The 27,086-nt window shown below is 39.2% G+C and overlaps 1 protein-coding gene across 1 annotated transcript in view; it reads right to left on the reverse strand.

Moving 5' to 3' along the window:
• Positions 1–1,012: 1,012 nt before the first annotated feature.
• Positions 1,013–27,086, reverse strand: part of CFAP91 (cilia and flagella associated protein 91) — an 87,471-nt gene continuing 61,397 nt past the window's right edge. The window contains exons 11-18 of the mRNA XM_004373729.2: positions 20,892–21,008; positions 19,342–19,413; positions 18,032–18,178; positions 14,373–14,594; positions 12,488–12,636; positions 11,678–11,769; positions 8,557–8,706; positions 1,013–1,439 (exon numbers count right to left, since the gene is read on the reverse strand). Coding sequence (XP_004373786.1) covers positions 8,558–8,706; positions 11,678–11,769; positions 12,488–12,636; positions 14,373–14,594; positions 18,032–18,178; positions 19,342–19,413; positions 20,892–21,008 — 948 coding nt within the window. The 3' untranslated portion in view covers positions 1,013–1,439; position 8,557. The remainder of the gene's footprint in view (positions 1,440–8,556; positions 8,707–11,677; positions 11,770–12,487; positions 12,637–14,372; positions 14,595–18,031; positions 18,179–19,341; positions 19,414–20,891; positions 21,009–27,086) is intronic.

Below are 27,086 nucleotides of genomic sequence, written 5' to 3' on the forward strand. Positions count from 1 at the left end.
AGCCAAGGAAACACAAAACAGAATGAAGCGCCTTCATTTGATTATTATTACTGAAAATCATTTCAAATTATTGGAAATTTAAGGAAAATAAATGACTTTCCACATGAATCACACACTGACAAACCCCTGAGGGCTGCACATCTTGGGAGAAGCACAGACTACTGCAGTTCTTACGATGATTTGTACAGCTGCTCTAAAAAAACCATAATCTGAAAAAAACAAACACAGATGTTTATGATTATATCTTCTTTTAGAAGCACTCATCACCAGATCAATAAATCCAAAAAGGACTGTGAACAGTAGCAGACAGCCCTGGCTTTGAAGTCAGATAGGCCCAGACACATCCCAGCTCTACCACTTAAGGGCCCCATGATCCAAACATTTCTTCCCTCACAGGGTCTCAGTTTCCAAATTCTAGCACTTTATAAACTTTACATTAGCTGGTTTATAATTGAAAACTTCGTATGTGTACATCATAAAAATTCAAACTACAGAAGAATCTAAACATAAGGAAAGTAAGTCTCTTTCCCCCTAGTCTGACCTCCAATCGCCAGGTTTCTATGCCCAGCAACAACTACTTACCAATTTCTTGTTTATATTTCCAGGAATACTATGTGTATATTGCAGGCAGAATGCATGTGTATATGTGTTTTTATATATACACACATATTTATAATTTTTAATTGTGAAATATGACATATATAGGAAAGTACATAAAACAAATGTGCAGCTTAATGAATTAATATAAACTATTCATCTATGTAAATACCACCCAGGTAAAGAAACAGAGCATTGCCAGTGTCCCATAAGCCTTCACTTGTTGTTAGTTGCCATTGAGTCACTTCTGAGTCATGGTGACTCCATGTGTGCAGAGTAGAACTGCTCCACAGGGTTTCCAAGGCTGTGACCTTTTGGAAGCAGATCGCCAGGCCGGTCTTCCAAGGTGCCTTTAGGTGGGCTTGAACCACCAACCTTCAGGCTAGTAGTCGAGTGCTTAACCATTTGCACAACCCAGGGACTCCCAGTCATAGCTTTTTCCCTCTCACCTAAAAGTAACTGTTATTCTGATTTTTATGGTAATCACTTTTTTGTTTTTCAGTGGTTAAGAGCTCAGGCTGCTAACCAAAAAGTAGGCAGTTGGAATCCACCAGGTGCTCTTTGGACACTCTATGGGGCAGTTCTACTCTGTCCTATTGGGTCGCTACGAGTCGGAATCAACTCGACAGTACTGAGTTTTGCTTTGTTTTTTAAGTATGCATCCCTAAATACCATAATTTAGTGCTACTTGGTTTTGAACTGTATACAAATAGAATCATACTGTAGTATTTTTGGATTTGGCTTCTTTTCACCCTTGTTAAATTTGTGAGATCCATCCATGTTGTATTTAGTTCTACTTCATTCACTTTAATTGCTGTAGAGCAGGGACTGACAGGCTTTTCCTGTAAAGGACCAGATAGTAAATATTTTAGGCTTTGCGGGCCAAGAGGCAAAATCAAGGATATTATGTTAAGTACTTACATAATTTTTCTTAAAAATTAAATTTTCACAAACTTTTACTGATGAAATTCAAAACATATTAATAATAATGGACTACAGTATTTTGTACATGTAGTGTCTGGCTTACAACAGAGTTCCATATGATGACTCCGTTGTAAGTCAATTCTGATGTAAGTCGAATATCTTTTTTTTTTAGTTTTCGTAGCCTGCTATACAGCAGCGTTTTGAACAGTAAATCATAACATCGAACATCTGCGAGTGAACATCTGAGAATGATAACACAGCAAACTACACACTGCAACACTGTATGTAGTACATATTACTCATGATAAGAGGTACAAAAAAAAAGTCGTAAAGTGCGGTTCGTTGTAACTCAAATATGTCATAAGTTGAGGACTACGTGTAATTCAGATCTGCCAATGAGAAGGATGGAATTCTTTTTAGGGAGAATAACATTTTGCTTAACTGGGGTTCAAATCATCAAAAATTCACTACAAATGTTCATTTGTTAATTGTGATCTGTAATGAGATTTTCCCTATCTCATCTTTGAAAATGGCTTTTCACGCAGATAGGCGTTGCCAATACTGCTATCGACTCGGTAGCGTGTGCTTTTAATCGTGCACATTTATTGCTTGGAAGGCATTTATAGAATTCCATTAGATTCTTCTCTTGATATCTGCCTTTTAGCATGTCATTACAACGCTGGTTAATCATTCCCAATTCAAGGTTAGGTGGACAGGTTAAATGGATTTTGGAATATGGAAATTTCATTCGCACTTGCTTCAAGGAGTGAAAATACTACTGGATGTATAATTTAAGTTCAGAAAACTTATCTACTGCAAATTCGTGTGAGAATAGAGTTCTTGCTTTAACTTTTGACAGCACAGGAAGTTTATGAAGCAGTTTAATATTATTTGTGATTCAAACAATGTTAGTTGTTTTTGAAATTACTTTCTGCATATAAGCTCTGTTTTGCCTTCTAACTTTAGGTTGGATTCATTAAGAAACATTACCAAGTCTGCAGCAAAAGCTAATTTCCAGAGCCATTAAATGTGCATTAATAGTGGTTGATGGTAGTTTTCATATTTAGAAAAATGTTAGTCTAGGTTCGGAGCTCAAAAAATTGCTCTAAAACTTTACTACTGCTAAGCCATCAAACTTCAGTGTTGTAAGGCAAGTCAGTATATTCAGCTTCTATTTCTGACAGAAAATTCGTGGAACTGACAATGGTTAATTAAGACCACAGGAATAAGTATAGTCTACCATTGACACCAGTGGTTCAATAACACATAAGATCCAAACATTTCTCAACCAGAAAAAGGGCATCTACCAAGAATCTAAAGCTTACATTCTGTGGGGAAAATTGGCTTTACGTTTGGGGTTTCTCTAGATTCCAATCCATTATGATAGTCCACAGAGACTTTACTGGTTTTTGTTTCCCCTAGTAAAGTCCCTCTGCCTTTGACAATCCTGATTCCTAGCTTGTACCCAGACACAGCCAATGACCCACAGGAAGAAAATGGCCAGTAATCTCAGCTCACTTTGTCCTCTTACAATTTTAGTTCAAGTCCTCTTTGCTTCCACAGCTCTCCAATAACTTTAAAAACATAACATTTACAATTTATCCATTATTTTCTCTAATTATTGCAGCAAGAGGATGGCTTAAAGTTACCTCCTAAATCCTATTTAGAATTAGAAATTACCTATCTTCTATTTCACTAATTTCTGTTATTTGATTTCATCATTTCTTTTTACATTTTTGGATCTAATTTCCTGTTCTTTTTATAATTTCCTGAGAAGAATGCTTCACTTTGCTATTTTTAGCTTTTCTAATAAATGTCTTTAAGACTATAAATTTCCATCTAGGCACCACTTTAGCAGCATTCCACAAGTGTTACATGTAGCATTTTTGTCATTTTCAGCTCAAAATATTTTCTAGTTTCTATTCTGATACCTTCTTTGACCAACAGTTATTTACAACCACATTTCTTAATTTCCAAATATAATGAAGTTACCTTTTCATTGCTTTTTAGCTTTATTGTCTTTTTATCAGAAAACTCACTTTGTATGATTTCAACTCTTTGAAATGGTTGAGACTTGATTTACGACGCAGTCTACAGTCAGTTTTTGTAAAGGTTCTCTGTGTGCTTGAAAAAAACACATATTCTGTAGTTGTTGGGTACGATACTCTATATATGTCCATTAGGTCAAGTTTCTTAATTATGTATCTCAAATCTTCCACTTTTTACTGCTTTTTTACTACTGAGAGAGATTGTTAAAAATTTCCAGCATTATTATGGATTTGTCTATTTCTCCTTGCAGTTCTGTTAAAGTTTGCTTCATATAAGTTGAGGTCATACTGTTAGATATATTCACATTGTGACATTGTATCTTTCTGATGAATTAAACTTTTATCTGTAGGAAGTGCCCCTCTATTTCTCTAGAGTGCTTTTGTTTTAAAGTCATCTTTGTCTGATGTTAATATAGTTACATCAGCTTCCTGTAGATGGTGTTTTCATGGTATTTTTTCTACCCTTTAACTGCAACTATTCTATTTAGATTTTAGATGTGTCTCTTACAGATTTTTTAAATTCAGTGTGACAAATTTTGACTTTAATTAGAGCACTTAATCTATTTACATTTAATATGCTGTAGTTGTGTGCCGTCGAGTTAATTCCAACTCATAGCAGTCCTGTATGACAAGGTGGAACCTCCCCATAGGGTTTCCTGGGCTGTTATCTTTACGGAAACAGATTGCCAGGTCTTTTCTGCCATAGAGTGGCTGGTGGGTTCGAGCCACCAACCTTTTGGTTAGCAGCTGAGCACCATGGCTCCTTTCATTTAATATAATTAATGATAAATTTAGGTTTACATCTACCATCTCATTCTGCCTGTAGAACTGGTTCTACAATTGGTTCTATTTCCTTTTTTTCTTCTTTTATCTTTCTTTTGTATTGTCTTTTATTTCTTCCATTTTTTTCTATTAGTTTGAAAATTATACACCTTTTTATATAAGGAGTTGCACTAGAGATTACAGAATGTATTACTGAGTTATCAAAAATAATGTTAACTGATACTTTTATCCTCCTCCTAGAAAATACAAATGCATCAGAACAATTTAAATCCATTTATACTTTTGTTGTATAAGTGTACTGTTGTTGAGGTTATTGTTGCTGTTCATTATTTTTATTTTATGCAGTGAATTATTTATTCACATTTTTATCCTTCATTTATCTCCAGTCTTCTAGCTGGGATGATTTTCCTTCTGCCTGATGAACACCCTTTGGTATTGTTGTAGTGCACATCTCCTAGTGACAAATTTTCTCAGTTTTTATTTATCTGAAAATGTCTTACCATTGTTCTTGAAGGATATGTTTACATGGTATAGAATCCTACATTATTATACTATTTCAGTACATTGAATGTATCATTTAATTGTTTTCTGGCTTTCATTGTTTGTAATAAAAAATTAACTGTCAGCTTAAATGTTGCTCTTCGGAAGGCAATTCATCTCTTTTCTCTAAATACTTTTAACTGTTTCTTTCCTTTGGCTTTGAGAAGTTGTACCAAGATGGGTCTAAGTATGGATTTCTTCTTATTTATTTGCTGGGGGCTAAGAAGACTTCTTGAACATTGAGTCTTTCATTTGTTTTGGAAAATTCATATTTCATAAGATCTTCTAACATATTTTTTATTCCTCTAGCAGTCAAATTTCTTGAATCTTTGATCCATGCCTACTAATCCTTTCCTAAGCATTATTAAGAAATCATATAGACTCTTCCCTCTTGTTTATAGTTTCCATCCTTTTATCATTTTGTGCTTTTTTCTGGATATTTTATTCTAATCCATCTTCCAATTTATTAGTTTTCTCTTCAGCTGTATCTATTCTGCTCTTAAATCCACTCATTGAATTTCTTGTTTTAGCTATTGTATTTTTAAATTCTAGAATTTCTATTTTCTTCAAATCCGCTATACATTTTAATTGTTTCTAGTTTGCCTGCAAATTTCACTATTGACTTTCATCTCCTTGAACACTGTAAGCATAGTTAAAGTCTATGTCTAATAAATTCAATATTTTAGACTGCCTTTTGGTTTATTTATATCAGCTGTTGTTTCTGCTGCTGCTTGTTCAAGTTATCAGGTATCCTTCTCCTTTTGAGCCTGGATATCTTTGATTGTGTTCTAGAAATTGTTTGTGAAATAATAGAAAAAATTGTTTGTGAAAATAAATTGAGGTCTAAGATAATATAAACTTTCTCCAAAGAGAATTTAAGTTATTTTTCTGACAGGTTCCTGGGGGCAATAGGGATCAAGCATTCCTTAGTTAAATTTCAGAGATTGATATTTTTCTGGATTATTCATATTATTAGATGCTTAAAGTGTAGTCTATGACAGAGATGGTTTACTTCTAGTTAACCCTTTCTAATGGAGTATAGTCTTTTGGAGTCTCAAGCCAAGTGGAGTGGGTTTACCAAGGCCTTAACCCTGACTCCATTTTTGTCCCCTTAGCCTTGCAAAGCTGTTAAAAGCATAGTTCAGCCTTCCAGCCACATTTCTAGAACCAGCATATTCAGCCAGAGGAAAAGTGGCTCCAAATATCAAACTCCACTCATATTTTGGCCCGGAGATTCTTCACTATTTCATTAGCTCTCTGTTGCCTTCAAGAGGATTTAAAAAAATTTTTTTGAATCAACAGGCCATGCCTATTGCCACTTTCCCTAAGCATTACTAAAAAATCTCACATCTATCCTTTCCTACTTGCCTCTGAGAGAAAGAAAAGAGAGGAATGTATACTTTGGGGGTGATCAAGAATCATATTCTAACCATTTGATAAAGTGTTAACAAAAACACTAACTTATTGGTTGATCTTCCTTGCTGAGTGTTAGCCTGGCAACTAGATTTTATAACTACTATATACACTTCGGGGCCCTGGTGCTGCAGTGGTTAAAACTACGGGTGTTAATCAAAAGGCTGGCAGTTCGAATCTACCAGCTGCTCCCTAAGAATCCTATGGGGCAGTTGTACTCTGTTCTATAGGGTCACTGTGAGTCAGAATTGACTCGACGGCAACGGGTTTGGTTCAGTTTTTTGGTATATGTGCTTCTCATAGGTTTTAATAAAAAAAAGTATTTTACTATCACTAAGTGTAAAAGAGGGAGCACTGGTGGTGCAGTGGTTAAGAGCTACAGCTGCTAACCAAAAGGTTGGCAGTTCAAATCCACCAACTGTTCCTTGAAAACCATATGGGGCAGTTCTACTCTGTCCTATAGGGTCTCTAGGAGTCAGAACTGACTCAACGGCAATGACTTTGATTTTTAACTGTAAAAGAGAAGATGATCTTAGCACTCCTCTGGCTTGATTTCACAGGTCACTATGGATGTCACGGACCAGGTGTTACACTAAGAAGTAAATGCAGATGTATTCAATTCAAACTGTGTAAGTTATTAATCTTATTAGATGCGTATGTAAGAAAAATGTCTACCCCAACACTAAGGCTGATTTTTATCATAGTAGTAAGGTAGGCAAAACGCTTTGGTCCTTGAATTTATATTATGTAGGTAGTATATAACATTTCCATGTAATTATATGCACTAACCATGTCTTATAGCTTCAGTGATTTCAGAGGTTATTTCATTGTTAATTAAAGACAAAACCTTTTCTGCTGTAATTTACAGCCTCCACTTGATATTTAAGATTCCTATATCAGTTTACTCCCTGCTTTCTTTCTTCCTCCTCATCTTAACCTTCGTTCCACGATCCCCTTTGATTCGGACTTAAGGTTTCCAAATGCAGACAGACTCCTCTGCCGAGGGTCTCTTGGGCACATGTACACAGGCAAACCTCAAGTGAAGGGAAATTATTTGTATAACATTACACACTGAGTTAGTGGCAGAGCTGGCCAACACCCAAACCTTCAGAATGCTAGGCTAGAATTTCTCCACAAACCTTAGTGCCTTCCTCTAATCATGAGAGCACACCCTCAGGCCAACACGGTAGAAGATGTGCCTCCACTGTGGGAGGGATGAGAGAGAAGGTATAGGTAAAGGGTTAACTCCTTTTCCCCTTCTACACAAGAATTTTATTTTCAATTGACTCTCTAGTTCTGTTTTCCTAGTAACCTAATAAGGTGGTATGTATCAATTATGTTACTAAGCAACATTACTTAAAGATAAAAATGGCCCCTAGTTGGTAAATTGCATCTGGACTGGGAGGAATTATAAATGAACCATTAATACCTAGTAGGAAGCCATAGCTTTGAGCTTCCTTGAGTGTGCTGACTTTTGTAACTTGGCAAGTCCATTGTGCGGACACTGGAAGCTGTGTCTATGGAATTATTAGAAATACTGGCTCCTGGGGTATGAGACTTCTAAGCTAGGGTAGTTTCTGCACCTAACCAATGTAAACCTGTTTTCCTTGCACCTGACCTTTGCAACGTGGGGGCTAAAGAAAATATGTATGTTTTGTTCTCTGTGGACTGTGGCAAGAGCTCCTGCAGAAAAAGAAATGCTTAATGTGTCCATACTGGAAAGCTGTAGTTCCTGTCTTATATCTTCCTGAGTAGACTGATGTCAAATGTGGCCTAAGTTAGACTTGTGAATATGAATGTTTAGTCGAGCCTAAGACCAACACTTGGTGGGCATTACAGAAAGTATATGGGCTGGAATTGGGCAGGCTCTGTGTCTGCCTCATGCTCTGCTTACAACTAGCACACTGCTTCAGAACACCGTAAGAACAAGCTTTTTATAACACAGACACACTCTATAGCTTTATTGGTGATGGAGTACAGTCACGTGCTAAAAGAAACCATAAAAATAATCTAGAGTCCTGTTTTCTGGATCACAAGAGTTCAATTGCTATACTCTCAAATATATTCTCTAACACTTTCAATAGCAGGTTCCAGAACCTAAATATGCCAGTTTAAACGGGAATGCTTCATTTTCTTGAGCAATAGATAATCTTTTCACATTATGATAGAGTATAGCCCAAAGCTGAATGATGTTGCTTTTTCTCTTCTTTCTAATACAAAAAAAACCTTGAAGATGAGAAATCAAACCCACCTTAGCTGTTTTCCTCATTTTGAGTTACTTCCTCAGTGTCTGAGACCTCATCTTCCTGTTCTGTGGCAAACTTCTCTCTGACCATGGCGTCAGTGTGTCTGTGGATGATCTCATGGGCTGCAAGAATATGCTTCCGCTGTGCATTCCTCACTGTGCCAAAGTGACAGAAATGTTTTTATTCTGAAATTCTGAATGAAATCACTCCCAAAGGCTTTTGAGAGAGTAGTGATAGAAACAATGATTCTGCAAACCACATAGTCTCTGAACTGGGGCTGATCGAGTTAAATAAAAATGATGTGCTCTCAGCTTTAGAAAGACATCTTCTTAGGTAAACCAAACCCCAAAGTGACTTCTTACTGCTACCGCTGTTCCCATCCTCTGGTTCTGTTGGGTCCTATTCCTCCCTGCCACGCTGCCTCTGTTCCCATTCCTGGAAGGCCTACACTCCAAAGCCTACTCTTTTTGCAAAGCCCAGCTCAAGCCCCAACTCCTCCAGGAAGTCTCCTCTAATTTTATCAGCCCACATTTAGCTCACTAGAGTTTGTGCCAACCCATTCAGCACTGAAGTGCTTCGTGTGAGTTACATTTTGTTGTCTAGATTGTAAATGACTTAAAGGTAGAGACCGTGTCTCATAGTTCATTTTGAGCCTTAATCCCTAATATGGCGGGCACTTGATTAATGATGAGTTTTTGAGCTCATGGCTTTAGAAGATGGTCCAAGCTCCATAGTCCGAGAATATTTATTATCAAGCCTCCAATCTAAAGACAATACTAAGCATCTAAGCCCTTGGAAAAGAGTTACAATAATAATAATAATAATGATGGCAATATTAGCAGTTAGCATTTGTCAAGCCCTTACTTTGTGTCAGGGACTGTTTTAAGCAGTTGATATATAATTATTCATTTAATCCTCTCCATAACGCTAAAATAGAGTATTATTAGTATCTCCATTTTCAGATGAGGAAACCGAGGCATAGAAAGATTAGGTAATTTGTCTAAAGTCATATAGCTAGTGATATAGCTAGTCATATAGCTACCGTGGATTCTGTGCTACTCAGGAATCAGCTAGTTTATGTAGCGTAATTCACACATTAGTTTACTGTACTTCACAGTAACATGGTTGAAAGGGTAAGGGCTTTGGAGCCACACAGACCAGGGTTCAAATCCCTCTTACTATTGGCATGGCTTTGAGGCAAGTCATATAATGTCTCTAAGCACTAATCTCCTTAACTGTAAAATAAGAACACACTATGCTGTTGTAAGAATTAGAGATAATGTACATTTTAAAATGCTTAATGCACTGCCCAGAACTTAATAGGCATTTAAAATTTGGCAGTTACTGCTAGTTTACATTTATATACAGGTCACCTTCAAGGTTTTTCTAATCTACTGGCTTTTTTTTTTTTTTAAAAAAAGAGCTATCTCAAAATGGTATGTATATAATGTTATCTTGATTTTGGATAAAGAGTATATATAATGCACGTGGTTCTCTTATTCGAAAACAGAAAGAAAAGGTCCTAATACAGCTCCCTGTCCATATGGCTTTCTTGATTTGGCAGAAATATAAAGGGAAGAGGCAAAGGACTTGCCCAGCTTGCCCACAGACAAGTCACACTGGATGCCCTCAGCTCAAGTTGCTCTTCCAACTCCTTCCTCTCAGACCCAGGAGAGGTTGCGGGACGTGATCAGCCTGGTAGTTACTGATAACTACTTAAAATAACAAATTAGTAAATATTAAACCCACTGGTTTCCCGCTTCTTCAATTCTCCAGGTGGAACTGATCTGAAGCGGGCTAACCTTACTTCAGACCTAGGAGAAGGAGAATGGAGTTGCATATTTTCTTAAGAATCTAGAAAATGTAAGCTCCCTTCTATAATATAAGGCGGCACAGAAGTATTTATTATTTGATCTGAACATTCAGTTTTGTTGGTATATGCACTATCACCCGTTGCTGATGGGCGTTATGAATTAGAACAATTTTTGGTGGGACGATTTGGTAGTATTGATCAAAATGTAAACTGCACATATCCTTTGTCTTGCAATTGTATTGCTAGGAATTTACTCTCAGAAGCACGGCCAGGATTTGTGTAAAAGACACTGATTGCAGCACTGCCAGTGATATGGAAACAGACTGAACGCTCGTCGCTAGAGGATACTGATTTAAAGTTACAGGACAACCATGCAGTGGGAAAAGAAGGTATTTCTTTGTCCTCTCCAAGTGAGTTAGAACCCCACCATCCCTTTACCTCTGATTAAATGATCTGAAATATTGCACGCTTTTCTGCTTACCCCTGTCTAAATTCCCCTGCATAACTCTGAAACCCTTCTGAGCTGTCATTTCACTTAAACACTCCTGATCCCTCTGGGGTCAGCTCTGCCACAGAGTCTGAGAGCTCCAGAGTTCACGTCCTGTGAAGAATGTCACCAATGCCACTGAACAATCTGTGGAGAAACTGGTGAATGGGAACCTAAACTGTTGTGTAAACCTTCTCCGAAAACACAATAAAAAAGAAAAAAAAAAAAAAGGTCTGAGAGCTCCAGAATTTTTTAAAAGACATTTATTTTCTTCTCTATTGACTAAAAGTTTTAATCCTTAAAAACATGTCACTTTTTACAAATCACAAATTAGGATATATCACACCAAGGCACAGTCCCCACAGAAACTGAGGGTATTTGTGGCACAGGCAGACAGCAGTGTGATTCAGGCCTGCAGGCATGCCTGCTTGGAAATACCCAAGGTAAACTTATCCTGCCTCCAAAGGGCGGCTACTGTTTGAGCAGCTTATGTATTCTCAACATAAGCTTCACGTAAAAAGAAATAAATCACAGAATACTTCTCTTCCGGGAGCTGTGTCAGTAAGCTTCCTTTTAAAGAAGGTTTAGATTTTGATGTTTGTCAAGCTTATTAGAACTGGGTTCTACCTTTCCATCTATACTGAAGGTGATTATATTTTGGAATCAGCATAAAGAGACCTTGAAAAGTACTGAAATAAGAAAACTCAGTGATTCCCCTTCAGAAATGTCCACATACCTCTGCTTGGTTTTAAATCTCTGGGATATTAAAAATTATTTAGATTTTTTTTCTTTTTAATTCTGAAATAGAGCATTTACATTGGCTAACCTTTTTCTTTGACAAAGTCCTTTTGCACCTCTGGGATCAGGAATCTATAAACCAATTCAGCAACAATCTCCTCTGACTGAAGCTGCGTTCGACTGAAAAACAAAACAATTTATTTCCTTTCTTGTCTTACCTGGGCCACCAATTTATACTTGATCCCCCTTGCTTGTGTAAGGAACTCCACTGCTCACATGCCTCCATCCCCTTTTTCTTGATTAAACCAAAAAAACCCACTGCAGTTGAGTTGAGTCCAACTCATAGCAACCCTACAGGGCAGAGTAGAACTTCCCCATAGGGTTTCCAAGGAGCTGCCGGTGGATTCCAACTGCCAATCGTTTAGCAGCTGAGTTCTTAACCACTGTGACACCAGGGCTCCTTCCCTTGATTAAGTGATCTGAAAATATCACATTGCTGGTGACCTTGGTTATGTCCATGGAAATTTCTGATCCTGTCTTTCATATACACTGCCTGCCAGAAAGGCAATGTTAAAGACCTTGGGGTGGTTCTGCTGTGCTATTTCCAAATAATGTTGCACACACTTATTCACATAGCTTTCATGCTTTGGACTAATCTAAAAGCAAGTAATATGAAAGTGATCCAAACTGCAGAGGACAAACAAGAATTCAATTCCCAGTGCTCCTACTATACAAAGGCACATTGGCTTCAAAAGAGTTATGCTAATAAAAGAATGGACAGTGAAGCATAGGTTATATATTTGTTTCTCCTAGGTGATGAAATCTTAAGCTCCAAGAAAAATACAAATGAATAACAAATGGGGTTGTTCATTGTGCCATCTGTTCTCTTGGTACATACCGGCTTTCCATTTCATAAGCGATGTCATTGATTTCCTCAGCCATCTTCTCAATTTCTGCTCTAGCTTGTTCTTCTGCAGTATTCTCTTCAGTACTCAGTATTATGTCTTCCAGATAGGAGGCTACAGTGCTATGGTGAACTTTAATCACCTACACAAAGCAAAATATCCCAACTTACTAAGAACAGGAATGCTACTGTAAACAAGACAGGAAAAATACACATTGGTTGACTTTTCCTAGCACATCTATTTCATTCGTTGACAGTCCCTTCACTGATCATTCCTTTTCTTTCACATCCAGTCAGCCTGATTCTAATCTACCTACCCACCCATTCTGGATATCCCCCTCCCCATCTAGCCCGTTTTAGAATTATGGTCCTTGCTCAGGGGTGGGCAAGGGAAGAAGATCATGGGTTTCAGAGCCAATAACCCTGATTTGGATCCTGGCTCTGTTCTTACCAGTAGTGTGACTTGGTCAAACTACCTAACTGGGGCAGAGACTACAAGGTATCTCCCAATAGCCCTTCTCTGTTCTTATGTAATAGAACCCTTGGATGTAAGCTGGCAGGCAGCTGCCCAGAATAAAGCTTACATTTCCTGGCACCCATAGGAGCTAGGTATGGCCATATGACTCAGTTCTAGCCAAGAGAATATATGCAAAAGTGATATGTGCAGAAAGGATTCTTAAAGGGTAAGAGCTAGTTACTCTTTCAACCAAGAATGGGGACATGATGACTGGAGCCCAGCAGCTATCGTAAACTGAGTCACAAGGGCCACGCCTGAGGGATGGAAGAGCAGAAAGCTAGAAGGATCCTGGGTCTCTGATGAATTCACTGAAGTATCGTATCAGCCTTAGACTGCTTCTTTTTAATGTTTTCTTTAAGTTGTGAAATAGAATACACATACAGAAAACTGCAGAGCCCCAAACTGTACAGTGTCATGAATAACTGTAAGGCCAGCACCCACACAGCTGTTGCTAAGATCCCAGAAGGAGCCGGTGGGTTCTTCCCAACCAGAGCCCCTTTCTGCTCTCATGACTTCCATGGTGATCCACTTCCTTGCTTTTCCTTATAGTTTTGCTACCTAAGTGTGAAACCATAAATAAGACAGTTTAGTTTTGCCTGTTTTACAGGTAGATACACAGTAAGCACCACAAGCATCCAGTATAACAAAAACCAAACCTGTTGCTGTTGAGTCAATTCCAACTCATAGCGACCCTATAGGACAGAGTAGAACTGCCCCATAGGGTTTCCAAGGAGCAGCTGGTGGATTCAAACCGCCAACCTTTTGGTTAGCAGCCGAGCTCTTAACCACTGCGCCACTGGGGCTCCTTGTGCCACCAGGGCTCCAAGCATCCCGTGCAGCACACTTAATTTTGTATGCATCTGTCTCCTCAACAAATTATGATCTCCTAGGAGCTAGGACCCTTGCCTTTTCTACTTCCTGTCTAAATATTTATACCTGAGAAAATGCTTGGGACTCAGTAGCAACTCGGTATCCGCTTATTGACTGACACTGCAGCAGGATTCTGAGTATGTGATACTTTTTGTGTTTGGCTTTTTGTGATTCTGACTCATAGCAACCCTGAAGGACAGAATAGGACTGCTTCACAGGGCTTCCAAGGAGCAGCCACTGGATACGAACTGCCGACCTTTTGGTCAGCAGCCATAGCTCTTAACAACTGCACCACCAGGGTTTCCACTTTTTGTGTATGTACCTGTAAATCACCTAGTCCATTATCTTGAATCCCTATGCCTTCCCTCAGGAAGAATCTCAATAACCAATTTCATACAGTATCAACCAACTAACCAAAATATAGTAGCTGAATGCCTACTGTGTACAGGGTGATGGCTACACAGCTTCTACACATCTAGCTGCCCCACTTGCCTCCTTGAATATCTGATCCTCCTCGCGCAGGCGCCTTTGTTCCACCTGGCGCCGACCACTCTCTTCGGCTTCTCGCATTCGCCGCTGTCGTTCTGCCAGCATGGCAAAGGCATGGATTCTCCTCTCTTCCTGCAGTCTTATCAGCTCTTTGGACAGGAAGTCAAACATGTCTGCCAACGCCCTTCCTTCCAGTCCAGCCAAATGATTTTCAACCAATAACACCTAAAATAATAATAATATAATTTTAAGGATTCACATTCCACTATGAATGGTGATTATAAGGAGGAATACTAGATTACTCAGAACTCCTGACAGCCAATTCACTTTCAGAATGCATTTAGTTTTTACTGGGAATATTACCTCTAGACTGGCCCCATCCCAAGGATTCTTAATAGGAAAACTTATGTTACAAACTTAAACAAGAGAAAGTAGATTGCTTAGATAACCACTGATGAATTATAGTCCTTCAATTATGAAGACAGTTTAGCAAAACATTCACTGGTAACGATACAGACTGGGTGTGCTGTTGTTGGTTTTCAATTTTAGACAGAAGGTAAAGTGCTTGTGTCTCCCCAGACATAAAGAGAAATATCAAGGTCTTATCAAACAGAATCTCCTAGAAATTCACTCATGATACCTTTTAATTTTTTAATGCCTGGTTCTTTCACACAAGTTTGGGCAATTTTAAGATCTTGAATAACACGAAAGTAGAAAACCTTAGCACTTTTTATCCTTTTAAATAACTTGAAAGCCATTAACAACCCCTTTTGAAACAGAGCAGGAAAATGCCTATCTATCTATGTGATCATTGAGGTAAAATAAGAGGACCTGGGGAGTTCTTGGTCAGGAGTAAGCCACACATTCCTATTTATGAATTTCTGTGGCCTGGCTCTGACATATGGAGAAGATAACTGTTTAAGATGATTGTATCCTTTGCAAAGTCATCCCGTCCCCTCTCCTATCCTCAGGCATAACAGAAAAGAGCTCTTCTTCCAGTCATATGCCACTTCAACAGTGGTGGCTTTGACTCTGTGCTCAGTTCTCCTTCTGGTTTGTATCTGAAAGGAAGAAGTACAGGTCTCAAAGGCAGTGTGGCTCCTGCGAGAGAGTGCCATTCAAGCAGCTGTTAGGCTAAGCACTGTCATCCTCATCACCACCCGCCAGCCCACACATACTTTCTAATTTATGTAACAGGGAGAGATGGAAAGAAAGGGTGAGCTGAGAGTCTCACTACTCCTGCCATTCAACAGTGGTCGCTCAGCCCAGAGATCTATCACAAACCGACTCTCTTCTTGTCTCCTGGGAGCATGGGCTCCCTTATTTGGAGGGCACATGCAACCTTTTAAATCCCAAGGTTTATGTTTATGTCAAGAAATCTGGGTATATTCAGGTAATATAATCTAATTTGAAAATTAAGTAAAAATATTCAGGAGGGTGATTCTGCTCTAGTAATATCATGTAATGCATCAAGCACATAACTGGGGATTATACATTTTCTGATATATTTTCCACAGAAAGTATAAAAGAAAGAGAAAAGGAGAGGACCAGCATTGCTGTAGGTATATGAGGTGCCCCTTCCCTCAGATCCCTGCAGATCATTGGTGTACCCAGGTGACGGTAGGCAGGGTGAGTCCTCGGCTCAGTGACAGACTTTCCCATTAACTCCTCCCTTAGCTCTTAGCTGACATGGTATCAGTCATGGATATTGCCATATAAACAGGATGGATTGAGCTGAAAAGCCTTGGTTGGCTTAGCTGCAGTGCAGGAACCTCGAAGGGCTCAGGAGTGCATTTTTCCAACCAGTGTCCCAAGACCTAGTGCTTACAAGCATTTCACTCCCTAGCTGACTAAGCTCCTTCTTCATCATTTCTAGGACTCTAGGACTTTCAGATTCAAAGACTCCAGTGTCCACATTTTCCTCTTTCTCTTGTCCTACTGTTGAGTCTCACAGTTTTCTGTGGCGTTCTGCCTCCTTCCCGCCACCCCCCTGCCCCGCCCAGCTCCCAAACCTCAGTGATCACTCAAGGTGCCGCTGCCATATAAAAGGGATAGAGATATGGTCATTTTCAGGCTGCGTACCACTTGTGCCTTATTCCCATACAACACAAGAGTTATGCATGTTACTAAAGACGGGTCATATTAACTTCGCAGTTTTACTTTCTTACAACATTAAACCCCCGGAAATTGATTTTTTTCAGATTGATTTATAGATAAGTGGGAGAGGGAATAAACGTGTATCTATACTAGAGTCAAAAACATTTAAAATTGTATATGTATAGACAAATGCTAGAAGGGAACAGGAAAAACATAAAGAGTTGTCAGGTTAAAGGTGCAATTCCCAGCTGTAGCAGGTGCCAGAGAGCCAGGAGGTCACGATGAAGAGTCTCAGGGTATCACGAGATGTTGTTGTTGCTGTTGTCAGGTGCAGTTGAGTCAGTTGAGACCCTGTGTGCCATAGAACAAAACACTGCCCACTCCTGCAACATCCTCACAATCGTTGTTATGCTTGAGTCCACTGTTGCAGCCACTGTGTCAGTCCATCTTGCCGAGGGTCTTCCTCTTTTTTGCTGATGCTCTACCTTACCAAGCATGATGTCCTCCTCCAGGGACTGATTCCTCCTGATAACATGTCCCAAGTACGTGAGACGAAGTCTTGCCATCCTTGCATTCTGGCTGTACTTCCAAGACGGATTTGTTTGTTCTTCTGACGGTCCACGTTATATTCAATATTCCTTACCAATACCATAATTTAAAAGATGTCATTCTTCTTTGGTCTTCCTTATTCACTGTCCAGCTGTCGTATGCATATGAGGCAGTTGAAAATACCATACCTTGGGTCAGGTACACCTTAATCCTTAAAGTGACATCATGAGATATTAACATACTTAGTAGGTAAGTTAACATGAGGCATGTGCAGCTCCAAAACCCAGAAATAATAAGTGCTGATATTTTAAAATAAATTCCATTTCTCACTTTTTTCTCTTATTAACTTTATTACTCAGTCATTCATTTTGTCAACTGCTAGTCCCCACTAGCCAAAATGTAGTCAAGTCACCAAATATTTAAAAAATATTGGAAAGGAAATATCTTAGTTGAAAAAAAAAGTGTTCTTTTAAAATTTTTAATTTTTGCAAATAAAGAAAATAATGTATTCAATTTAGTGAGAGAACATCCCAATCAAATTAGGGACTGCAGCTGTATTGTTTAAGAATGTTGACTGTGACAGAGTGATGGGGTTATGGGGGATGTTTCTTTTTATCACTTCATTTATTGTTATTATAACGTTGCTTGTGCAATAATAAAACCCAAGGAAGGAGTTTAGTTTAAGTAGTAAAAAATATCTGCCTTGAGCTTTATGGTCTTTTAAGAACTATCTATATGGTATCAAATTTACAACAGCAACTCAAAAGATTAGACAGGAACCTTAGGGGGCAGTGAGTTTGTGTTAATGGGGGAGAAATAACCCAGAGAAGAAGGGTGAGAATGGTCTCATAACTCTGAGAATGTAATCAATGTCCCTGAACTGTACGTATAGAAACTGTTGAATTGGTGTGTGTTCTGCTGTGTATATTCTCAATAACAACAACAACAAAATAAATACAATTTCAAAAAACAAAACACCAAGTGAGGAAATGAAACCAGAAAGAAAAGGGAAGAACCTTGTGCTCGTGCAGGTTCCTCTGCCGCTGTAAGGCCAGGGTCACCTGCTTCTCGGCCTTCTTCAGCAGCCTTTCATCTTCTTGTAGAGCATGGCTGGTGCGCAACTCGAGGATCAATTCCAATCGCTTTTCTTTCCCTTCAAACATCTGTATCAAATCAAATCAAGGAGAGACTTGCAAATTAACACCCCTTTGCGCCCAGCACCAAGATTCCCATGTAGGGACTTGTGAGACACTGGGCAGCAGTCAGCCCCACTGCCTTTTGGGATCTGCAGGATAGGTAAGTGTCCACAGAACTAGAGGTCAGCCCTCAGGCAGAGAAAGGGCTTAATTATCAGTTAGTTGTTTACCCCGTTTCTTAAAATGCCTCTCAAAGAAAAGTGTCAACCAGAGGATCACGTTAAAAAACTAGAACCTTTCCCTCATTTCCTGTGCTCCTTCCCTAAGAAATCTGGGATGGTATTTTTCATGGTGGTCTTTTCAGTAAATCTGCCCCCTGGTTTGTAATACACAGTCTGCTGTCTGAACTTAACTGTGGGGTTTCTCTGGGGAAATCCTGGAAAAAGAGTAAAGGATCGTAGTGAACACAAGCTGCTCACCCAGCTTCCTTGGACTTTTACTCATCATAACTGAGTCTCTTAAAAGTTAAAGCTGACTGGGGAGCAAAACAATAATTAATTAAATTTTTTATTATAATTTCTTTTTAATTGAAATGTGCTTGCTCTAGGTAAGTCTTGATAGTCAGGAAGACGAGAGGTTGAATCTGTGACACTTAATTTCTCTCAAACTCAGATTACTTGCCTGTAAAATGGGGTCGCTGATAGGAAAACAAAATGAGCTGATGGATGCACAGCAAAGGTTATATCATCTGGGCATATACAGGGGTTCAAATTATAGTTATTATTTAGCTATTTCATTTATAAGGCAGGCATTGCTAACAAGATTCAAATAATTGTATTATGACTTATGGAAAACTGGGGAATCCACTCAGTTTATGGTGATTTAATAGTCAAAATTCAGGTAAGAAAATACCTGAATTTAGCAATTCCAAGGAAAAATTAGTTTCACAATGCCTTAGTTTCGACTGTGGCAAACAGCAGGCAAGCCCTTCCTCTCTCCCTCCTTGACACTGTACCTCCCACCTAGGCAAACTATGGCAACAGAAGAGGGGAATGAGTGGCTAATTCAAGAGCGGAGCTCAAAAGTGCAGCAGAGTGCAAGAGTGAATTTACCCTGAGGAGTCAACACGTAGTCATTCTACAAACCTATTCTGAAAGGAGACACAGGGTCAGAGGGTGGACCCTACATACCATGTTCTGAACGACTCTGCCCCGGAGTAACTTTTGAAGGAAGATCACAGCCATTTCTATCTCTTCTTCTTCCTAGAAGAACAAAGGGAGAACCAAGCAGCTTGAGAATGTTTTTATCAGCAGCAGTTAGCATCGACTATTTTTTGAAGACTTCTACCCAGCATAAGAGACTGTGCTAAATGCCAGAAGGATTTAAAGAGAAAGAAAACATGGTCCCTGCCCTCATTCAACAGATAGTATTCTAAATGTTACTTACTGTATCATTAAAACTCATGATTATTTTTTACCAAATAATATTAACAGTTCAAATCAAAAGCAAAAAATTCCCGTCATCCTGCTACCTCTACAAATCAAGCCATTTTAGTTTTCCTATGCTCTTCAGCAAAGTCTTTCTTGAAGCAACAGATGTTTCTTATAACTATCCCTCTTGCAATAGTTTTTTTTAAATGTTTGATCACAAGCAGACAGAGACTACAACGAGCCTATGTCAGAGTCTAAAGTGAGGTGCTTTTCACAAGAATGTAGCTGAACTGGTAAGATCACTTTAAATGACCATGTCAAAAGCAAAAAGCATAGGGTCTGAAAATATAATTAAGGCTCCTCTGTAAAAGAAAGCAACAGTCTAACCAATGGCATTAACACATGTGAAGGACAAGGTGTTAACCAAAGGTAGTACTTTGCACCAAGCCTGGCAAAGAGGATGCTGTCCACCAGGGAGCACATCTTGGCCAGTCAGTGGGAGCATCCCAGTCCCTCCGCAGGGGCAACCCATCACACTCATGTAACAAGCATTAGTCAGGTCTCCCATTAACTCTCCTTCCTCTGACAATAGGCACACCAACCTTCAGAATACGATTTGGCTTCTTACAAGGGTTGCCCTACATTGGGAGATATTATGCTGACCCATCAACAGGAACAACTGGTCTACCAATCAGTTATATTTGTTTCCATAAAGCAATAAATTTGCATGGTGGCATTGTTTCTTGTGGGTTTTTTTGTTTGTTTGTTTGTTTGTTTTGTTTTGAGTCAATCCTCTGAATCTTAACCAACTCTGGCTACCTTGCCCACATTGAGTTTGGGGATCTGCAAAGGTGATGCGTAGCCTTGGTCACGGTGATCCTTTTAAACAATCCCTACTCCAGAAGCCTGTCTCTCTGGATGACACCTCTCCAGGCAGTTCATCCCTCTCCAGCATCAACTGTCATCAGCCACCTCCCCACGTGGGAAGACAGTTATGGTAACTGATCATCATTCAATCTTCTTTATTCCACATTTGTGAAGATTACATTCTAAAGCCTATTTATCTTGGGAAGATTTTTCATTCTTTGTGTTTTTATTTTTGAAAAGGATTAGTTAAGATTCTGTTCCATTTTTTTTTTTTTGCTTATTTTTCTAGTTGTTTGATGCTTGATACATAAGAATAAAGACAAAATTGAACTCAGAGCTTGGGAAACTAACACTGTTAAGTTTGTTTTCAACCCAAGCTATCCTAAGACTAAACTGACAGCAATACTGAAGTTACATTTCAAATGTAAAAGTTTCAAACCTACATTGGAACTCATTTCCAAGGTTGGAGTTGGAAGCCGAGGTGGAGGTATTGGGTTTCGTAGAAGGAAGCGCAGTGGTTTCTTCGGTTCAAGAACTTTCTTCTTCTTATCCAACAGTGCCTGAAATAATACCAACTAATGTAATTCTTCACCTCTGTCTGTCTCTCCACTAAACGCTTCTAAGTCTTAGATCTGAATATCAATCAGAAATAGTATTCTCTATGGTGATGCTGGGGCAGTTTGAGAAAGTCCAGACTGGGGTGCTTGTATCTCCCAGGGATGCTACGTTATTCCTGAGGTCATGTTAACCACTGGATAAACATGGCACATATAACCTAGAGGCACCCATTTTAATAAAAAAAAAGCCTGGGCAATTTAAAAAAAATGTTTGAGTTCTTAAAAGGCTCTGTCATGAACATGTGCAAGCAAAACCCCCAACATCTATTCTTCCACACAAGCTGTTTTTAATGAACGCCTGGGCAATAGAAAATTTCCCTGTGCAGTAAATGATTGAAATAGTTGGTATGTTTTTGTTAAAAAAAGAACTGAGGACCACTTAATGGCAATTGTCTCAAAGTGAAGAGAGAGCTTTACTTCGATCTTGAAGGCCTGCTTTTCCCAAAAATAGCTTATTTTCTTGTGAAAGTGTGTGTGTGTGTGTGTGTGTGTGTGTGTGTGTGATCACTAAAAGTCCTGCAAAAGCTATAGGTGATGTTAAGTTTTGTTCATTGGTTCCATTTTCAGCCACAGAGTGCCGTTTTAATTTAAAAGTATAAAAAATTCTGATCTTTGTGATTTTTAAATCATTCTTTACTTTTTCACCGTATGATTTTTGCATTATGTTTCCACAAAAATATAGATGAGCAGTAAGACACAAGCAGTAAGTTAAACTTGAAATTAGTAAAACTAGGAAATTATGAGGAAAATCTGTAACCACCCAAAATGGCTGTGGCTGTGAGAGATGTACAGCCTCTGAGTTTCCTCATAATAAAACCGACGGCAAACATGTAACAGCTCGATTGCAACAACAACAAATGACTCAGTGGAAAGCTGTAGCAGTCTAACGGTAATTAGTAATTCCTAAACTCTGGTATCTCTCAAGTGAAAATCCCTAAGAAATACCACATGAAACTGTTCTAAAATCGATCATTCATAACAGATTATGTGGGAAAACAGGTAGTCTCACACACTGCTGAAATTGGTACATCATTTATGGAGGAAAATTTAGATGCACATAAATGTACGCATATGGTGGTCCAGCAAGTCCATGTCTAGGAATTTATCAACTGCAGATGTTCATATAGGTACCAAATTATATGCATACAATATTACTCATGGCAGCATGGCTTGTAATACTAAAAAGTTGGAAACAACCTAAATATCCATCAAAAGGGGACTGGCTAAATACATTATGGTACATTTATACAACGATATACAAGTGTAAAAAATAAATAAATGTTTCTGGCAAAACTGATGTATCTCCAAGATACAGTAAGTGAAAAAAACAAGGGCAGAACAGTGTGCATTACATACTAACATTTGTGTAAAAAAGAGTTTAAAAAGATGTATTATATGTATTTATAATATTTGTTATAATAATTATAAATATTATACGTATTTATAACATTTGTTTATATACATATGTACACATATACATACATACACATATGCATTTACAAATATACATAGTACACACAGAAACATGTAAACTTATATAAAATATCTCTGCAGGGATAGACATGAAAGTATATATATATATATATATATATTCCAGCCTAGATTTCTACCAAAAATAATCTGAAAATATTGCAATGTGGCAACTATTTTATGCCATTCTGGATATCTCTCTTTTGTGATCACTATGACATATATCATAAAGTATTAAAACAAAACAAAAATCCACCTGTATCTTTATGTTTCTATGACTGATTTCCAAAATAATGTGACCAAAAAACTAAGAAGATACATTACCTGGATGTAAACCTGGTTTTTAGTGACACTTTCTCTTCAAGTCAACCAATATTCAAACTGATAAACTTCATATAATGACATCTCACCCATTAATCAATTAAGACCAGTGGGGAAAAATATATTTTTTAATCTAAGGAATTAAAAACTTTTTATTTTAAAAAGGAATACATACGTTACATGGAGCGGAATGAAAAAGCCCTTTGAAGTGTTAAGTTACAACAGAAGACCTCAAAAGAACAACTGCTAGGAAGAGTCACTCTGGGGAAAGTACTGCCTCAAGCAATTGTTGGGTTATAAAGACTGAAGCTTGACAAAGAGGAAAAACAATGCATACACATTTCTTTTCAGCACTGATATTACCAGTTATACCAATCTCATTAGGTACCATTTGAGATGAACTAGGATTAGCTCTCCTTCAAAACAGAAAATGTCTGGTTTTCTTTAAAAAGGAATCTATGCCTCTTTGCCCTCAAAAGCATCTCATGCAAAACTAACCATTTTCTCTTTTTCTTATTTTCTGTATTGTTGTTTCATTCCAAACATTTGGATAACTCATAACAACCACCTGTCATTCAACTAGTGTAAAGGTCCCCATAAAAAAGTGTTGGGTAAAGAAAGCCTTACAGGATTCCTACCAAGGTGATGAACCAGCCTAGTCTGCTGGCTCCCTGCACAGAGGACCAGAATGAGGCAAAACATTAAAATACAGAGAAAATAGTGAGAGATGGCTGTAGAGCCACAGAAATGTTTTGAATTGAGCACGGGTGTGTAGAGATGGGAGAACACAGGTAGGTGGTATCATGGTTTTAGTCTGAACTATAATAAAGGACAATATGAAAGGAGCTGTTAGCGTTTGGGGCCCTGGTGATGCAGTGGTTAAGCATTTGGCTACTAAACAAAAGGTCAGCAGTTCAAATCCACCAGTTGTTCCTTGGAAACCCTATGGGGCAGTTCTACTCTGTCCTATAGGGTCACTATGAGTTGGAATCGACGGCAACAGGTTTTGTTAGCATTTGCTCTTACTTCTTTTCCTCCATTGCCTTGGGAAAATTAGTGCCTACCCGGTAGGTTCAATGAGCTAGGCAGCCAGTACAGGTATTCTCAGGAGTAAGATCAGGGCAGAGCTGCACAGAAGCCTTGTACAGATGAGGAGATGAGAAAAAACAGGTGAGGGCTGACTAAACTCCTGCAGTGGCTTTCCCATTTTTCCGCTTGGCCAGTAGATTATAATCTAAGAAATACCTCTTCCCACTGCTGCTTCTCACTGATGGGCTGAGGGTGAAGCCCTGTCCAAAGACATTGCTTTATAGGGCAAGAAATTTTAAAATGTGGTTTTCTAGAGCTTACAAGTATCCAGGTTAGGGCTGGTTCCTCTGCCCTCCACCCCCACCACTTGAACTCACCTGGACTGATACAGAATGAAGTCTGGCCTTTGACTCTCCTCGATACTTACTATTGGGTATATCCAACAAAGCTAGTATACCCAGGGGAATATGAATTCACAGCCCAAAATTTCCAAGCCTCTGAGAAGCACTACTATTTCAAAAGAAAACAGCAAAACTGGATTAAAAATTCCTTCAGAAGCAAAAGTATAAGAAAAGATGAGCCAAGGATTTAAGATAAGCCCAATAAACCTAATACAAGAGAGATAGGAAGATAATACCAACATGAAACAAACTAGTAAAATACAAAAAAAAAAAAAGCAGAAATACGTTACTAAAATATAAAAGCTGAATAAAAAACCATAGTAAGTGGGATAAACACTAGAATAGATAAAGCTGAGGAACAAATTATGAAACTAGAAGTCAGACTGAGGAATTCTCCCAGAATGAAGAAGAATAAAGAAATACACAATATGAAAATAAAGTTTAGAGATAGGATAGAGGTAGAAATGCTAGCATCCGGATACAGGGGTCCCAGAATGAGAGAAAAATACAAATAGAGAGGAGAAAATAATTGACAAAATAATGGAGATAAATTTCCAAAAATTAAAGAATGATTGAAGACCGCATTTTATTAAAAGGGCTCATAGAGGTGTCAAAGAGAAGAGACACAGAAAAAACTGACACATAGCTATAATCCTGAAAAACTCAAGAATAACTGTCAGTTATCTAGTGCTGCTATAACAGAAATACCACAGGTAGATGGCTTTAACAAAGATAAATTTATTCTCTCACAGTCTAGAAGGCTAGAAGTCCAAATTCAGGGTGCCAGCTCCAGGGAAAGGCTTTCTCTCTCTGTTGGCTCTGGGAGAAGGTCCTTGTCATCAATCTTCCTCGATCGAGGAGGCTCTCAGCACAGAAACCCCAGGTCCAAAGGACATGCTATTCTCCTCGCTCTTGTTTCTTGGTGGTATGAGGATGCCCTGTCTCTCTGCTCACTTCTCTCTTTTATATCTCAAAAGAGATTGACTCAAGACACAACCCAATCTTGTAGATTAAGTCTTGCCCCATTAACATAACTGCCTCTAATCCTGCCTCATTAACATGATAGAGGCAGGATTTACAACACACAGGAAAATCACATCAGATACAAAATGGTGGACAATCACACAATACTGGGAATCATGGCCTAGTCAAGTTGACACACATTTTTGGGGACACAATTCAATCCATATTGGTAATAAAGATCAAAAGAAAATCTAAAACCCTCCTGAGAAAGAAGGCAGATCACATGAAAAGAATAAGAACAAGACAGGCATCAGATTAATAACAACACAAGATAGAAGAAACATTGGGTAGTATCTTTAACAATGTAAAGAAAAAAAAACAAAAACAAAAAACTTTGCACCTAGAATTCTATATCCAACTAACTTGTTATTTGCATATAAGGGCATCATAAAATATTCTTAAACATAGAGCCTTAGGCGGGGCCATGATGGCGGAGTAGTCAGACACCTCCAGTGGACCCTCTTGCAACAAAGACCTGAAAAAACAAGTGAATCGATTATATATGACAATCTAGGAGCCCTGAACATCAAAGGCAAAGTTGAGGAACTGGACTGAGTGGCTGGGGGAGGGAGAGACGGTTCGGAAGCAGCGAGGAGTTGCCAGACCTGACATGGTGAGAGCCTGAGCCCTTCAGGCCTGATCAGCTCATGGGTGAGCAGTGGGGCAGGCAAGTAGTGGTGCTCAGGAGGTGTATTCTGCACCAGGAGAAACCCAGTGGCAGAGAATCTACTTGGCCACCCAGAACCAGTGATAAGCAGCCCTCAATCCGGTGAAAGACAAATACTTGCGCCCGGCCTACCACATGGATCAAAAACACCCCCCTTAGGGAAAAACCTCTCTCCCATCTCCTCCCTGCTCCCTGCTCTGCACTGGGTCCCGGACTAACTTCGGCAATTGCTGAGTCCCCTGGGCCAGAAGTAGGATCCGTCACACGCCCTGAGCCATTCTCCCAGCCTTGGAGAGTGAACAAATTAACAAACAGGGAAAAAATAAACTTCCAGCTCCCCTAAGCCAGGAACTCAGGGTAGGCACAGTTCCTTTGCCTAAGCACAGGCATAAGGGATCCACGGACTTTGAGTGCCTTTCCCCCTGCATAGACTTGTGTGGGCCCATTTCAACAGCATAGGCCACCATTACTGCAGTAAAGCAGGGTATATACCTGAAGTCTAACTTCAACTGTTTCAGCTGTGAAGTGGTAGGTTCCTGACATTTGCCACTGCTCTGCCCATTAAGCAGGGTCTTCACCCACCCACATCAGGGGCCTGAGGACTGGTGGCTCCACCCACGCCACCTAACCACCTGCAATAAGGGCCCAAGAATAAGAGGTGACCCCCAGTCCTTACAGCCAACAGCACTGGGTGCTCATAGTCTGGCTGCAAAACCCACCCACCTACGTGCTCCAGGGAACAGGGACACTCCTTCCTCCTTGACACTTGGGGGTGGCCAGCAGTCCCCTGCCTTGCTCAGAGTGTGTCCCCCTGCTGCAGCCAGATGCCTGTGCCTACATCAATCACCCAGGCCTGTCTAGGACTGTAGGGGAGAGGCTGCACCACATGATTGGTGGCTATCTACCTGGGCACCTGAGCTGAATACCTACAGGAGGAGTGGGTGGACTCCTGAGCTCATATACCTAGTAACAGATCTAACCACCTGGTGACAGGACACTAGAGCTTCAAAGGTGCCAATAATCCAACTAGCTCACAGGAGCAGCCTATTTGGGCATAGCAAAACAAAACAAGAAGCTAGGACACAGTAAGCAAACATAAAATAAATAAAT

The sequence above is a fragment of the Trichechus manatus genome, unplaced genomic scaffold (assembly GCF_000243295.1).
Source record: "Trichechus manatus latirostris isolate Lorelei unplaced genomic scaffold, TriManLat1.0 scaffold00026, whole genome shotgun sequence".
Classification (NCBI taxonomy): domain Eukaryota; kingdom Metazoa; phylum Chordata; class Mammalia; order Sirenia; family Trichechidae; genus Trichechus; species Trichechus manatus.